The 14,268-nt window shown below is 48.5% G+C and overlaps 1 protein-coding gene across 1 annotated transcript in view; it reads left to right on the forward strand.

Moving 5' to 3' along the window:
• The window catches only part of MYO18B (myosin XVIIIB), a 197,441-nt gene that overhangs the window by 101,667 nt on the left and 81,506 nt on the right, over positions 1-14,268 (forward strand). Inside the window, exons 25-31 of the mRNA XM_037878962.1 lie at positions 324-443; positions 1,185-1,293; positions 2,322-2,446; positions 4,443-4,597; positions 7,031-7,154; positions 9,441-9,641; positions 10,270-10,380. Coding sequence (XP_037734890.1) covers positions 324-443; positions 1,185-1,293; positions 2,322-2,446; positions 4,443-4,597; positions 7,031-7,154; positions 9,441-9,641; positions 10,270-10,380 — 945 coding nt within the window. The remainder of the gene's footprint in view (positions 1-323; positions 444-1,184; positions 1,294-2,321; positions 2,447-4,442; positions 4,598-7,030; positions 7,155-9,440; positions 9,642-10,269; positions 10,381-14,268) is intronic.

Consider the following 14,268-nt stretch of genomic DNA (forward strand, 5'->3'; position numbering starts at 1 on the left):
AGAACGAGAGTCAGTCAATACTGTGCATTGATCCTGTCTGCAGAGAACAGGCGGGGAAGCTTCAGAAACCAAATCAGCTGTTAGTACAAGTCAGTAGCTCGTCGTCCCCATGTCAGTTATGCAGCCCCTGCCCCCACCCCCCCGAGCATGTTCAGCTGCCCAGATAAACCCAGTTCAGCCAGGGCTCTGTTAGTAGTCGGAGAGGGACCACATGTGACTGGAAGTGACTCTTGTTCCAATCCAGGCACCTCTGTTGGCTTCCCATAGAAGAGCGCTGGTGTGCTTGGCCAGCTCCGACTTCACTTTGTGTTACACTCCCCCAGATCTTAGACTTGACAACTGAACTCTCGGATGAGCGGTTCAAAGGCGAAGTGGCCTGCCAGGTCCTAGAAGGTGAACGGGCTGAGCGGCTCCGGGGGTCACGAGAGATAAAAGAACTGCAGGTGAGTGTCAGGCTTGACGAGCTTGGCATGTTTGTGCTCTCCCCAGACAGAGCAGCTCCTAGCTGAGGGCAGCCCAGCACACACCTCCGGCACTGAGCAGTGCGGCCCCCTTTCACTTGGACCAGGAGAGCTATCACTGTGTAGAGGGAGCCCAGCCATGGGGCTCAAGTCTGCGCTAATGGGGAAGTGCACTCTGGGGGCTGGTTATTAGGGCAAACACAGTACCAGCCATTGTGTACCGAGATGTGTGAGAAACATTTGAAAACCTTCACTTCTTTGGGGTGAGCAGCCTAATGCAAGCATGGCCTGAGAGGAAGGAGACCTGAGTTTTGTATGCATCTCTGCCACTAACTCACTGGGACCTTGGTCAAGTCACTTCTCCCCTCTGTGGCTCGTGCTCCCCACCTGTAATATGAAGACAGCACTTGCCCATGTCTGTGAAACACTTGGAAATCCTGGAGAAAAGGCACTGGGGATGAGTGCATATGATATCATTATTATTTATTTCAGTTTCATACTCGGTTTCACTCAGACTGCTGAGTGTATGAATCCAGCTGCCAGGGCTGGAATCTCTTATTTCTGATTAAGCCAGATATAGTGAAAAAGCGGGCAGTAGTGTGACCTTTCCTGTCAGGATCACAGCTGGAAGTGTGGCTGCCCTGGGGGAAGACAGTTTTGGTTCCATTTGGTCTGTGCAGTTTGCTTGCAGCTGGTAGGAGCTGACCCACTTCTTCCTTTCAGAGTAAATACGACCAAGTGCAGAAGAAATTGGAGTCAGTGGAAAAGCAGCTGGAAGAAGCTCAGCAGCAAATTCAGTTGCGTGAAATTGGGATAAGTGGTGCTGCTGGAGGTAGGGAGCACTAACCTTCAAGAGCAGTGATGTGCTTCAGAGACAAACTCAGACTGGCTGTAAATGGCTGCACCCCTGTTGTGTTCAGTGGGATGTCACCTCTGTAACCCAGGTCTGAATGGGGCCCCCAGTGTCCTGTCAGTTTTACCCCATTTGCATCCGTCTGGTTGTTGGCAGTTTCAGGACACCCCAGTGCTATTCCCTTCCTAGAACTTTGCCACCAACCACCTTTAACCCATCTGCATATTTACCACCATCTGTCACTCTAGATTGCCCGGTCTGACATAGCTTGGGAGTGACACCTCTTTTCTCCCGTCACTGCTGCTACGGCTTCGGAATGCAGGATGAGCGAGGATGGAGATCGAGTGCCTCGGCCCAAGTAGCTGTTGGTACTTCTCTTTGCTGCCCTGGAGACTCCACACTCCAAAAGTGTGAGGAGTATTTAAACCAGAGGGTTTTACAGACAGTCACATCACTTGTGACGTGGTGAGGGTACAGTTAAGGTTACTGGATGGGGAAGGCTTAGCTCCTCTAATCCTGCCAATGGTGCTGAGTGCGGTAAAAGAACCTATCTAGACTAGACTGGGATGTCCAAGGACTAAAGACTGTGTGTATGGGCGGGGGGGTCATGGGGCTGGTTTGTGTTTTACTTCAGCTACTGAGGATGAAATAAAGTGAAGGGTCCCAGAGTCAGGGCTCCAACCTGAGCCCGAATGTCTACACCCAATTTTACAGCCTTGTAGCCCAAGACTGAGTCAGCTGATACAGGCCAGCTGCAGGTGTTTAATTGCAGTGTCACATACCCGGAGAGTTTAGTGATACACATGAACTCCAGGAGAGACATGTTTTTATGTCCTTGATGGGTCAGCACTGCGCAGTGCACCTGCATCGTGCCAGTGTTCTCAGTCTGGCTTGTCTAGCTGACTTGTTGAATACAACCCTTTACTCATGTTAAAAGGGAATTAGCCTTCTTAGAGTGCTTGCTGCCTGGTTCCAGGCTGCTACCTGGGCATGCTTTCTGTTTACAGAAGAGGAGTGGCATATGCGATTTGACTGTGCTCAGATGGAAATCACGTTTCTCAGAAAACGCCTTGCACAGTTTGAAGAGAGGCTGGAGTCTGAACTGAACTGTAGGAAAGAGCTGGAGCAAAAGGTAAGTGCTGAGAGGTCAGCGCTGTTCCTGTTCTGTTCTGTACGTGAGTGGGGAGCTGCACGGGTCGGGCGAGCAGAGAGGTTAACATCCTGAATGTCCTGATCTGGAAGAAATCTGTTGTCGTGGTAAAACCATTGCCACTAGTGATGGGGGTTGACACAGTCTCTAGAATTTGTTTGCAGAGCTTTGGAGCCGCCTCTGTGCCTATCTGACTCCATGGGGCTAGTTGCATGAGCAAGGATTTCTTCTGCCAGTAAGGGTTTGTAGGGTTGTGCTCTTCAGTGTGTAATAATAACATCTCTCCAGTCGCACTCTTGCCCCCCAAGAAAAATAACCAAGTCTTTGTTAATCTGAGAAAAAAACAGCCATTTTGTAAAGTTGCATTTACACAAGAATACGTCAGAATTCAGCACGGGTCAAATGTGAGAATATGCATAAAAAGATGCACGTACATACCTGCAGGGCCTTAAATTCTCCGTGAGTACTGGTTGCGTTTGGAAAATGTGGCCCCGGTTTTAAAAAAATGACAAGTGGTTTTGTGTGTGCTTGTCACGATTTGTGGGTGCTTGTCTTGAAGAATCTAGAAGGCCCTGATTTTCAGGGGGTGGGAGACAGCCTGCACCGCCTCTCAAGTGGAGCACCCCAAAATGAAGGCAGTCAAAATTACTGTCCACTTTTGTACGTTTTGGCTTATGCTGATCAAGAAAGTACAGCAAAGAATTGAAACCTGAACATAGCAATGTCCTGGGGCAACGGAACTAGAGTCCTCTTCTTCATGCAGCCCTGAGCCCATGGCCAAGCTTCCGCACATCTCTAAATGTATCAGCTCCTTGATGCAGCTCATCGCCACATCTTCTTAGAAACTGGAATGACATTTGACGTGCTAAACTACATTAAAAACCAAACCCACAACTCTTCAATGTTTGATCGGGGCATATTCATTGCCATAGGCCTCGCGGACAGATGTTAGCTCCAAGAAGAGTTCACAACGCCATAGAAGCATTCTGAGAGTGTGGTTCTCGCTTTACAACAGCCTAGAAAATCAGCTCCCTTGCCATTAGTAGCAACATAAAGAAATAAATACCTTCACGGTACATTAAAAAGTTATAATATTGCAACAAATTCTTAGGAGCTAGGGTAAAAGAAAATAGCCCATTTGCTTTCCAATACTTAGTTCAGAATTACAGGCTTCATTAACTCAACATTTTACTTATTTAAAGTTATTCTTTAATGACTCCACTTCATCTGTGAGTGCTCTGGGTTTCTCTCCTTCCCAAGCCCAATGCGGATCCTTAGTGGAAACGTTTTTCCACTTTAGTAAGTTAAAAGGCTCCCTTTCACATCAAAGGTGGGGTTCGATGATCTTAAATGTCACAGACATGAGGGGACTGGGTCCAAACTGGCATTTATGCCACCCTGAACTCACCCTGATAGACACACAGAGTGGCAAGGGTTAAATCATTTTGAATCACTGCTGCTGGAAAAGAGCCCTCAGTGCAGTGAAATGCAGCCCTAGATAGAGCGCTAGCACAAGGCCTAGCACCACATAAGTCCCACTTCAGCCCACAGGGATGTGGTGTCTTGGCCTTGTTGGATTTAAGTGGCACCTAGTTAGCCCTTATACTGGGTCTCTGCACAGGATGCATGTCAGCCTGGGAGAGCTTTGCCAGGAGAAATAGGTCTGAGCTGCAAAAAAAAGCTCTGAATTTCTCACCAAATCTAGAGGGTGTTTTGTCCTGAGGTTCAGGTTCAGCCCATCTGAGAGGTTGGTGAGCCGGCTGCAAAGTTCAGAGCAGAGATCCAACCTTCCCACAAAGACTGAGTGCTTTTGGACTGGGGTGTTTGGTTCAGGCTTCTCTCTCTCTCTGATGGACTGAGGCCTTAGTCAGGTTGCATGTTGGGAATCCCCTAAATGGTGAATTTCACACACCCCCTCCCCGGTTATCACCGTGCAGAAATTTCAGCTTGATATGTCTCATTGCTGTTTGCCCTGCAGCTCAGTGAAGTGCAAAGCACCTATGAGGTTGCCAAGAAGGTGGCACAGCAGATGAAGAGGAAGTGCAAACACTTGGCCTGTGATCTGGAGGACACACGGGTCCTGATGGAAAGTCTGCAGAGCCGCAATCATGAACTGGAGAAGAAGCAGAAAAAGTAAGATAGTGGGGACCCACCTTTGGGGTCTGCCAGCAGAGGCAGCTCTGGCTTTAGAGCTGGCCTAGAGATACCTTATCCCCTTGAGCTCCACAATGCCCGGAGGTGCCCCAAAAAGCTTCTCCCCAAGTGATTCTGCAGGGTTAGAAACGTATTGTGTCCATGGCCTTTGGAACCATCACTTCCCTGTCTGTCAGTTGTCCCACATTTCCTTTTCCAGCTCTGCACCAGCCTGGAAGAAGCCCTAAATTGTACCATTGTTTTAAACTTCTCTGACTGTGTTTGCTGGTGAAAGATTAGTCCTTCATCTGGGGGCTAGTGTCTGCTTCCCCAGCCCAGTGCTGAGAGCACGCACAGAATTGGTCCTGCTTTGAGCAGGGGGTTGGACTAGATGACCTCCTGAGGTCCCTTCCAACCCTGATATTCTATGATTCTATGAATCCAGACTCTTCCCTTTCAGCAGCCAGACAGCCTGTGCCCAGCCTGCTGCTAGAGGGAACAGGAGACCCCATTTCTCAGAGTGCAATGGTTTTCTCCACTGAAGCAATAAGGAAGTGTGTGTGTGTGTGTGGGGGGGGGGACTTTGTGCCAAATCCTGGGATCGAGACCTTCCCAGCAATCTCAGCGCTAGCCAACAACCTGAGGAGGTCAGAACATTTCAACAACCTACCACTTGTCCCCTCTTGGGGACCCCAGATCTCTGATCTATATACTGGGCTCCGCTCCTAGAGCAATCGGTGTTAAGCAGAAGCAAAACCAGCCATCCAGCCACTAAAAATGGGGCTGGAGCCTACGAAGTGGATAGTGGATAGCAAGACGCCCTCACACAAAAAGCCTTCCAAGCAAGAGTTACTTTGATCTCTGAAGATATGACAGCTGTTTACCCAGTGAGGCAATCACTGTCTTTTCTGAGAAGAATAGTAATGAGGCGACAACATGTAAGTTCATGTATAGCCAAAGGCTGCTAGTCATATGAGGTCAGGAACATCTTCTTAAGGGAACCCCATGGAAGGCAGAGGCTGCTGCTGTGATTCCTCTGATACCCAGAGTTTAAATATTATCTCCATTAAAGGGCACCAGGCAACAACCCTGTAGCATGTAGCAAGCGAATTGTGAATCCTAAAGTAGGCCTCAGACACTGGTTTTTCTTTTGGGGGCTGACATTCCTGTTTATTTTCACCTGCTTTGAATGTTGGATATTGTGCCAGGCAATACGTTCTGTTGCTGTATAACTGTAACACATTTCCATTATAAAAATTGTTCTGTAAGGAAAAATTCAGAGAGCTGCATACTACATTTTAAAGTTCATGGGGAAGGTGAGGCAGGATAGGCACACCCTTCCCTCAAAGGCGGTGACTACTTCCTGAGATGCAGCAAATAGAATTTGCATTTCAGAGGAAGTGGCCAGGACCTGGAGATCTGCGTGTGTTAAAGATCCATCATTAGTGAAGATCCCTGGGTTTGCCCCTAGCTGTGTAAGTCCCCCAGGCTGGAAGCAAAATACTGTATGTCCTTGAGTGGGATGAAGGAAGCCCTGGAGCTCATGTTCCAACTCCTGAACCACTGGCACTGTTTTCTCGCCAAGAAATGGGTGCAAAGCAGTTTAGTGTTGCTACTTATTGTTTGGCCAAAGAGGTGTCTGTGAAGGAAGGGGGGGGGGCACTGCCTCCTCCCAAGGAAGTGAGAGACCAAGACTGAGTCTTCTGCATCACAGCACAGAGAAAAAGAGAATGTCCTTCGGCTGCAGTATCAGCTCCCTCTGTGTTCTTTTCAAAACACTGCACTGCCACTATCCTTCATTTTACCATCTCCATGGAGCTCAGATCCTGAGTTTAGACCTGAGGGGTTTGGGTCAGACCCATATCTACTAACAAGTCAAGAAGGTTTAATCACCTAATTATGGCTGTGAAATCCCAAGGTTCGTAGCACGGAAAGGGCAGCGCGGAGTCCGAGGGTCAGCGCGAGAGGCTGATCTCTGAGCTGCCTGCAACGTTGTGTGAGTTCAGGGCAGGCTCCACACACAGGCTTACTCTGAGTGTCTGAGTGTTTTAAAGTGTTTTACATCAGTAATGGCCACGTAGAGCTCTTGTTAATGTTCTGCTCTTTGCTGAGTGCCGCTGTAGGTGCGTATGTGCAAAGGGCTAAATGTGCAGTGCTGCTGTTCAGGAACCTTCAATTTCATGAGGCCAGCACTTGAATGGAGTAATTAGCCGTTCACCAAATGACTGCAAGACTTTGCAGATTCTAGATCCATTATATAGCCCCTGATGAGTTGAGTTCACCTTGGAAGCACTTGGCAAGTCCAAGGCCAAGTGGATGCTAATTGCCACCTTCTTGCCCTCTCCTTTGGAGCTGTTCCCCTGCTAATGCTCACTTGTGGTTGTCCGGGCTGTTGTCCGCAGAGCAGTAATGCGGATGTGTCACGTGTGGCAGGTTTGACATGCAGCTCGCCCAGGCCTTGGGAGAGTCAGCGTTTGAAAAGAGCCTCCGCGAAAAAGTGACCCAGGAGAACACCACCATCAGATGGGAGCTGGGTAAACTTCAGCAGAGATTAGAGGTAAGAGGAAAATATCCCACTTTACCCTTGCCTAGATGGCTCCTCTGGAGAACTGGCATCTTCCAGCAAAGCTCTTATAGTTGTAATTACAGTCATGATAATTAGACACCAATCACTCTGCTAGAGACATCTTTATTCTGTGATTTCTTCCAGCACATAGCAGGATGCATAGGGCTCTCTCATATCAGGCTCCTCTGAAAGACAAGGAACCCAACTGCTACACAGAAACGCACTGAAGTAAATAGAGCTCTGCCCAGATTTCAGGGTCTGTCCGTAAGTCTGTCTGTAACAAGCGGCAGGACTGGGGCCCCAACGCATTGTGGGAATGAACTCAGGACCAAAATCAGCACGTCATTGTTCCAGTTTTATGCTGGCGTAACTCCGAGTTTGAAGACTGTGTAGAATGGGAGCGACCTACTGTTAAATCAGCCCCGGTTGGTGTAAAGAGAGAAGTAGAAGAAGGGTATTTTCAACCTGAAGTTGCCCTTATTTACTTGGAATGGGGTGTAAATATTGGGGCTGCCCAGTAATGCAGTACCCCAAGCCCCGAGGCTGCCAGGTGTACCGTGAATTGGAGGCACGCTCTGTAGGTGCTCCAGCTGCTAGACCTGGTAGATTCTAGCCTTGGTGGGTTCCAATAACCACTCAGGCACATGGCTAAGGGAAGGGTATTTTGCTAGGGCTGGCAGAAAAGGGGAAGGTTGCAGATACCCTAGGTAAGAGGCGTAGACAGAGTTCAAAGTGAGAGATAGTAGTTCTGGTTCGGGTCCTGGGGGCCATCCAACTGATGGCTCTTCAAAGCTCTTCAGGACTGCTGCCCTGGGGTACCCTCTCCAGTCTATTCAAGCAAATAGCAGCTTGCAGTTTCTCAGACCAGACTCACTGGGGCTCCTCTGCCCTGGCTTCTTGCCCAGCCACTGCTGCTTCCCCATAAGTCCCATGCAGACTTGCCTCCAGTTGAAATGTCTGTCAGTCACAGCCGGTTCCACAAGCAGCTCTGCACACAGTTCCTGGAGAATATTTTTTATTTTGTCTCTAGCTTCTCTGCAGCTCCTGGCTTGCCATGTGGCTGCCACTTCCAAACAGAGCCTGGCCTCCACCTGGTTCATGATCTTTGCCCTTACCCAGCCAGGAGGAAAGGGACATACAGTGGGGACGGGGCTGATGGGAGCTGTAATCCTTTATTAGCAGATCCATGATAGGGGTCTCTCTAAAAAGATCTCTAGCTTTAGTCAAGGGTGTTGGTAGTGTTTGTTGATACGACGTATCTCTTATTCTGGAATCTCAGAGATGCGATAGCTGCTTGGAAACTTTTGCAGTAAATGAGGGTATTCAGAGTGCCAGTTAATCAATGAGGCAGGTCCATCAAAGCTTGTGATAATGCAACACAGCTTTATTTTGTTAGAGAAACTTTCATACCCCTCATGTCCCAAAATTCCTTACAGAGCTGAGAACTACAACGACGGAGTTAGAGAACAAAGACCAGCAGAGGGAGAAGGGAATTAAGAGAACTAGGCAAGGGAAAGAGGGCACGCTTTCAGTGGAGAGCTGAAATGAGATGCAGGTCCAGCAATGGAGAGAAGTTAGCACCAGATGGCAGATGCTAGGAAGGCGCTGTCACACCCACAACAGTGACCTCCTGTGGGAGTAAGAGAAGAGGTGAGTGGTGGGCGGCCGGAGGGAGTTAGAGAGGAGTAGAGAGAAAGAGACAAAAGGGCTGTTCAGATGAACTGGTATGAGTTAGGTGCTGTGGGTTCCTGGAGGGGGTCTTAAAACGAGAAGTAGATCCTGCAATGAGTGGGGGCCAATGGAGGAGTCTGAAGAAGTGATTGTTATTTTCATTGAGTGAAACTGCTGCATCAGATAAGCTCCGAGTCCACCTCCCATCCCTTGCAAAGGCCACTGTGTCATGAGTTGAATCCCGAGGGTATCTGTAGCAGATCGCAAAAGTAAGGTTAACGGCGATCATTATTGTTGTTTAGATGCTGCATGAGAGAGAATGCCTCGTCCCTTCGCTGTATCCTCCTTCATTGTGTGTCACTAAAAGGGAAGTGTCAAGAGGCTCCTAACAAGCCAGGTTGCAAATTTTCCAAATTTCAGTGAAAGCTATTTTTTCACATTTTCATTTAAATTATCCACACACCCGCAGCATGTTCTGACCAGTTCTGGTTTCTCAACTGGGAGGTTGTTTTCTTGGGGAAGCAGATGGCTTCATTGCTAATGGGGCTAACGAGACTACCTGGACCCTCTACATTTGTGAACTTTCTTTTTTCCCCCCCTGCACAGCAAAAGGACTTGGAAACTTCCGATCTGAATCAGCGAATTGCAGTGCTGGCCGTCCGAGTGCAGGAGCTCACCTCACCGGAGGCCTGGGACAAGGATGCTGTGGCTGCCCTAAGGAAGAAGCTTTGGGAGCTTGAGTCCAGTGCTGCTGAGCAGCAAAAAGCACTGAGCCGACATGCAAATGCTGTTGAGCAGCTGGAACAGGTAAGATTTCCTCCTCCTGACGCTAGTCTATCCAGGAGGTCCAAAGTCAGTGCCGTGGTCTCCAGCCAGCCTGAGACGCACAGAACAAGTAATCAGCTCCCCAGCTTGAGAGTGATTGTTAGGGTCTTCTGCAGCCTCTCGCCTTATTGAAACTCAGTGTTCAGCTTATTGATTCTTCTCCTTGTTTAACAATTTTAATATGGTTCACTTGTTTCATTGTCAAGCCTTAGGCTCAGAACCCCCTTCCATTGATGGGTAACAGGTGTTTTGCATTGCAGTGGCTGAGTCTTGCAAGGTGATAGCAGCTCATCCCTGTGAAAGGCTGACAGCCTGCAGGTGGTAACTTCATCAGCTTGCTGCTTGGAAATGTTTTGCTCCTGGCAGGTTCTGTCATTCGAAGTCCCCTGGCAGTGAGGCCTGGGATCTGAGATATTTTTTAGGATGTGATAGGTCGTTGTGCCCCTCCCATGCATTTGAGCTGCATGGGCTGCCCATCTGGCATCCTTCTGAAATCTTCAGAGGAAATGTGCTGCAGTTTCCTTCCTGGTCAGTAAGCTGGGGAAGCTCTGGGAGAGTTTGTAACAATTCCCCCAGCTGACCTAGAGCTCTTTGTCTTGGGCCTCCTCAGCTCCACATGCGGCTTGAAATGGAAATAGAACGGATGAAGCAGATGCACCAGAAGGAGCTGGAAGACAAGGAAGAGGAGCTAGAGGATGTTCGCCAGTCCTGTCAGAGGAGGGTAAGTCGGCAAAGTATTAATTGGGATGGGATTCGCTGAAGGGTGTGACCAAGGGACTCAGGGTGGGATGCGTTATTAACCCGCCTTTGGGGAGGAGATTTAGAATTCTCTTCTGCATGTGGCTTTGACTGGGGAACAAATAAGGAATTAGGCCCAGATTTTTACAAGTATTTAGACATTGCACTGCTCAGTGTTGCAAGGCCTAATTGATTCAGACAGAAAATGGGACAGAGCAAATATAGCTTGTAATCTAAGTGCAATATTCGGAAAGGTGCAAACCCCTATGTTTAACATTGTGTTGACATGCTGCTTTCAAGCAGATAGTGTGAGCCATGCATCTTGAACACCCTGTTGTCAATAGCAAATGATCTCTGTTGAGGGTGAATGTATCTGTGCTTTTGCATAAAACAAAAAAGAGGAGTATGTGTGTCAGGACACAACAGGAAGCAAACACAAGCGGCCTCCATCAGTTCCACAGCCAGACATTTGTGGAGGAGTCGCATGTGAAGGATGTTTGGGTCACTGACGCATGTATGACTCCATTATTGTCAGGGACATGGTCCCTGCAGAGAGACCCCCACCCCGGCATATTACAATCTGCTGGTGGAGAACCACGGACAGCGTCATAGAATCATAGAATATCAGGGTTGGAAGGGACCCCAGAAGGTCATCTAGTCCAACCCCCTGCTCAAAGCAGGACCAATCCCCAATCAAATCATCCCAGCCAAGGCTTTGTCAAGCCTGACCTTAAAAACTTCCAAGGAAGGAGATTCTACCACCTCCCTAGGTATCACATTCCAGTGTTTCACCACCCTCTTGGTGAAAAAGTTTTTCCTAATATCCAACCTAAACCTCCCCCACTGCAACTTGAGACCATTACTCCTTGTCCTGTCCTCTTCTACCACTGAGAATAGTCTAGAACCATCCTCTCTGGAACCACCTCTCAGGTAGTTGAAAGCAGCTATCAAATCCCCCCTCATTCTTCTCTTCCGCAGACTAAACAATCCCAGTTCCCTCAGCCTCTCCTCATAAGTCATGTGTTCCAGACCCCTAATCATTTTTGTTGCCCTTCGCTGGACTCTCTCCAATTTGTCCACGTCCTTCTTGTAGTGTGGGGCCCAAAACTGGACACAGTAGAATCATAGAATCATAGAATATCAGGGTTGGAAGGGACCCCAGAAGGTCATCTAGTCCAACCCCCTGCTCAAAGCAGGACCAAGTCCCAGTTAAATCATCCCAGCCAGGGCTTTGTCAAGCCTGACCTTAAAAACCTGTAAGGAAGGAGATTCTACCACCTCCCTAGGTAACGCATTCCAGTGTTTCACCACCCTCTTAGTGAAAAAGTTTTTCCTAATATCCAATCTAAACCTCCCCCATTGCAACTTGAGACCATTACTCCTCGTTCTGTCATCTGCTACCATTGAGAACAGTCTAGAGCCATCCTCTTTGGAACCCCCTTTCAGGTAGTTGAAAGCAGCTATCAAATCTCCCCTCATTCTTCTCTTCTGCAGACTAAACAATCCCAGTTCCCTCAGCCTCTCCTCATAAGTCATGTGCTCTAGACCCCTAATCATTTTTGTTGCCCTTCGCTGGACTCTTTCCAATTTATCCACATCCTTCTTGTAGTGTGGGGCCCAAAACTGGACACAGTACTCCAGATGAGGCCTCACCAATGTCGAATAGAGGGGAACGATCACGTCCCTCGATCTGCTCGCTATGCCCCTACTTATACATCCCAAAATGCCATTGGCCTTCTTGGCAACAAGGGCACACTGCTGACTCATATCCAGCTTCTCGTCCACTGTCACCCCTAGGTCCTTTTCCGCAGAACTGCTGCCTAGCCATTCGGTCCCTAGTCTGTAGCGGTGCATTGGGTTCTTCCGTCCTAAGTGCAGGACCCTGCACTTATCCTTATTGAACCGCATCAGGTTTCTTTTGGCCCAATCCTCCAATTTGTCTAGGTCCCTCTGTATCCTATCCCTGCCCTCCAGCGTATCTACCACTCCTCCCAGTTTAGTATCATCCGCAAATTTGCTGAGAGTGCAATCCACACCATCCTCCAGATCATTTATGAAGATATTGAACAAAACCGGCCCCAGGACCGACCCCTGGGGCACTCCACTTGACACCGCCTGCCAACTAGACATGGAGCCATTGATCACTACCCGTTGAGCCCGACAATCTAGCCAACTTTCTACCCACCTTATAGTGCATTCATCCAGCCCATACTTCTTTAACTTGCTGACAAGAATACTGTGGGAGACCATGTCAAAAGCTTTGCTAAAGTCAAGAAACAATACATCCACTGCTTTCCCTTCATCCACAGAATCAGTAATCTCATCATAGAAGGCTATTAGATTAGTCAGGCATGACCTACCCTTGGTGAATCCATGCTGACTGTTCCTGATCACTTTCCTCTCGTGTAAGTGCTTCAGGATTGATTCCTTGAGGACCTGCTCCATGATTTTTCCGGGGACTGAGGTGAGGCTGACGGGCCTGTAGTTCCCAGGATCCTCCTTCTTCCCTTTTTTAAAGATTGGCACTACATTAGCCTTTTTCCAGTCATCTGGGACTTCCCCCGTTCGCCACGAGTTTTCAAAGATAATGGCCAATGGCTCTGCAATCACATCCGCCAATTCCTTTAGCACTCTCGGATGCAACTCGTCCGGCCCCATGGACTTGTGCACGTCTAGCTTTTCTAAATAGTCCCTAACCACCTCTTTCTCCACAGAGGGCTGTCATCATTCTGTCCAGGAAAATTAATACAGGGAGGTTCAACGGTTGGCCACACTCATCACATTTTATATGATTCTCTCTACACACATCCCCTCTTTTTCTATTCCTTTCTACTTATTCTTGGGCCCAATGGCTTTCAATTGCTGGGCATTATCACATTGTATTCCACTCGGGAATCCGGTAGTCATAGTTCCCAGGCTTTGTCTGTGTTTGTTTTGTTAATTGCCCTCCATGAAGGGGTAAGATAGTGTCAATTTCACTGAAAAAATTTTGAACAGGTTCCAAGGCTGCTCTCAGCTGAAGAGAGATTTTTCTTCTTTTCCCTCCCTTGCCCCAAATAGACTGAATGTTTCTTTTCTAAATGAGTAAATGGCAGAGACTCTCAAGAGGGGAATCAATATTTAGTATCTCGCTTGCTCACTTTTCCCTTTTAAACCCAGCTGATGAGCAGCTTTTCAGAGATGCAGAAGGAGGCTGGTGCTGACTTGAGAGAGCTCTGATGAGCCCTGCCAGCCACTGACAGGTTCAGAGATGGAGTCTTCTTGGCAAGTTTGCTGCTCTAGGCCAGGTCCTTCCAGTGGCTTGAAGGAGCAAAAACCATGCTGTGAAATAAACCATTCTGATTTTGATTTCCCCACCCCATTTAGGGTCTAGCTGGTCCTCTGTCAGTCATGCAGCAAAGCTCTGAACTGCTCATCAGGATCTTGTTTCGTTGTCTCAACAAGAGGTGATAAGTGGTGCCTAGAGAGGGGCCAGATAAATGAGCCCAGTTCGGTTCCCCTGACACTTGCCACTTCTTCAAGCCTCTCCCTCCTCCATCGGCTGTACAAACATGGCCTGATTAGTCCTCACAATACCTCTGTGAGCTCACTGTTGTGACCTCTTCACAGATGGGAAAACTGAGGCACGCAGGTTACGTGACTCGGGCCGAGGTCACACGGCAAGTCCTTGTCAGAAGCGCAGGGAATATGGCCCCCTTTTCTCTGGCCACAGTCAAACTAATTCTCAGGAGCTGCTGTGGCATCTCTAGGCCACCTGAGGATTACCTTGCTGGGGGGAATCCCCTGTTGTCAGGGTAGGCTCTCACTAGAGCTGGGCAGAGCAGCCATGAGGAACTGGAGCATCTGGTCTGTCTGCCTCTCCCAAAGCATG

Source organism: Chelonia mydas, chromosome 15, assembly GCF_015237465.2.
Source record: "Chelonia mydas isolate rCheMyd1 chromosome 15, rCheMyd1.pri.v2, whole genome shotgun sequence".
Lineage (NCBI taxonomy): Eukaryota > Metazoa > Chordata > Testudines > Cheloniidae > Chelonia > Chelonia mydas.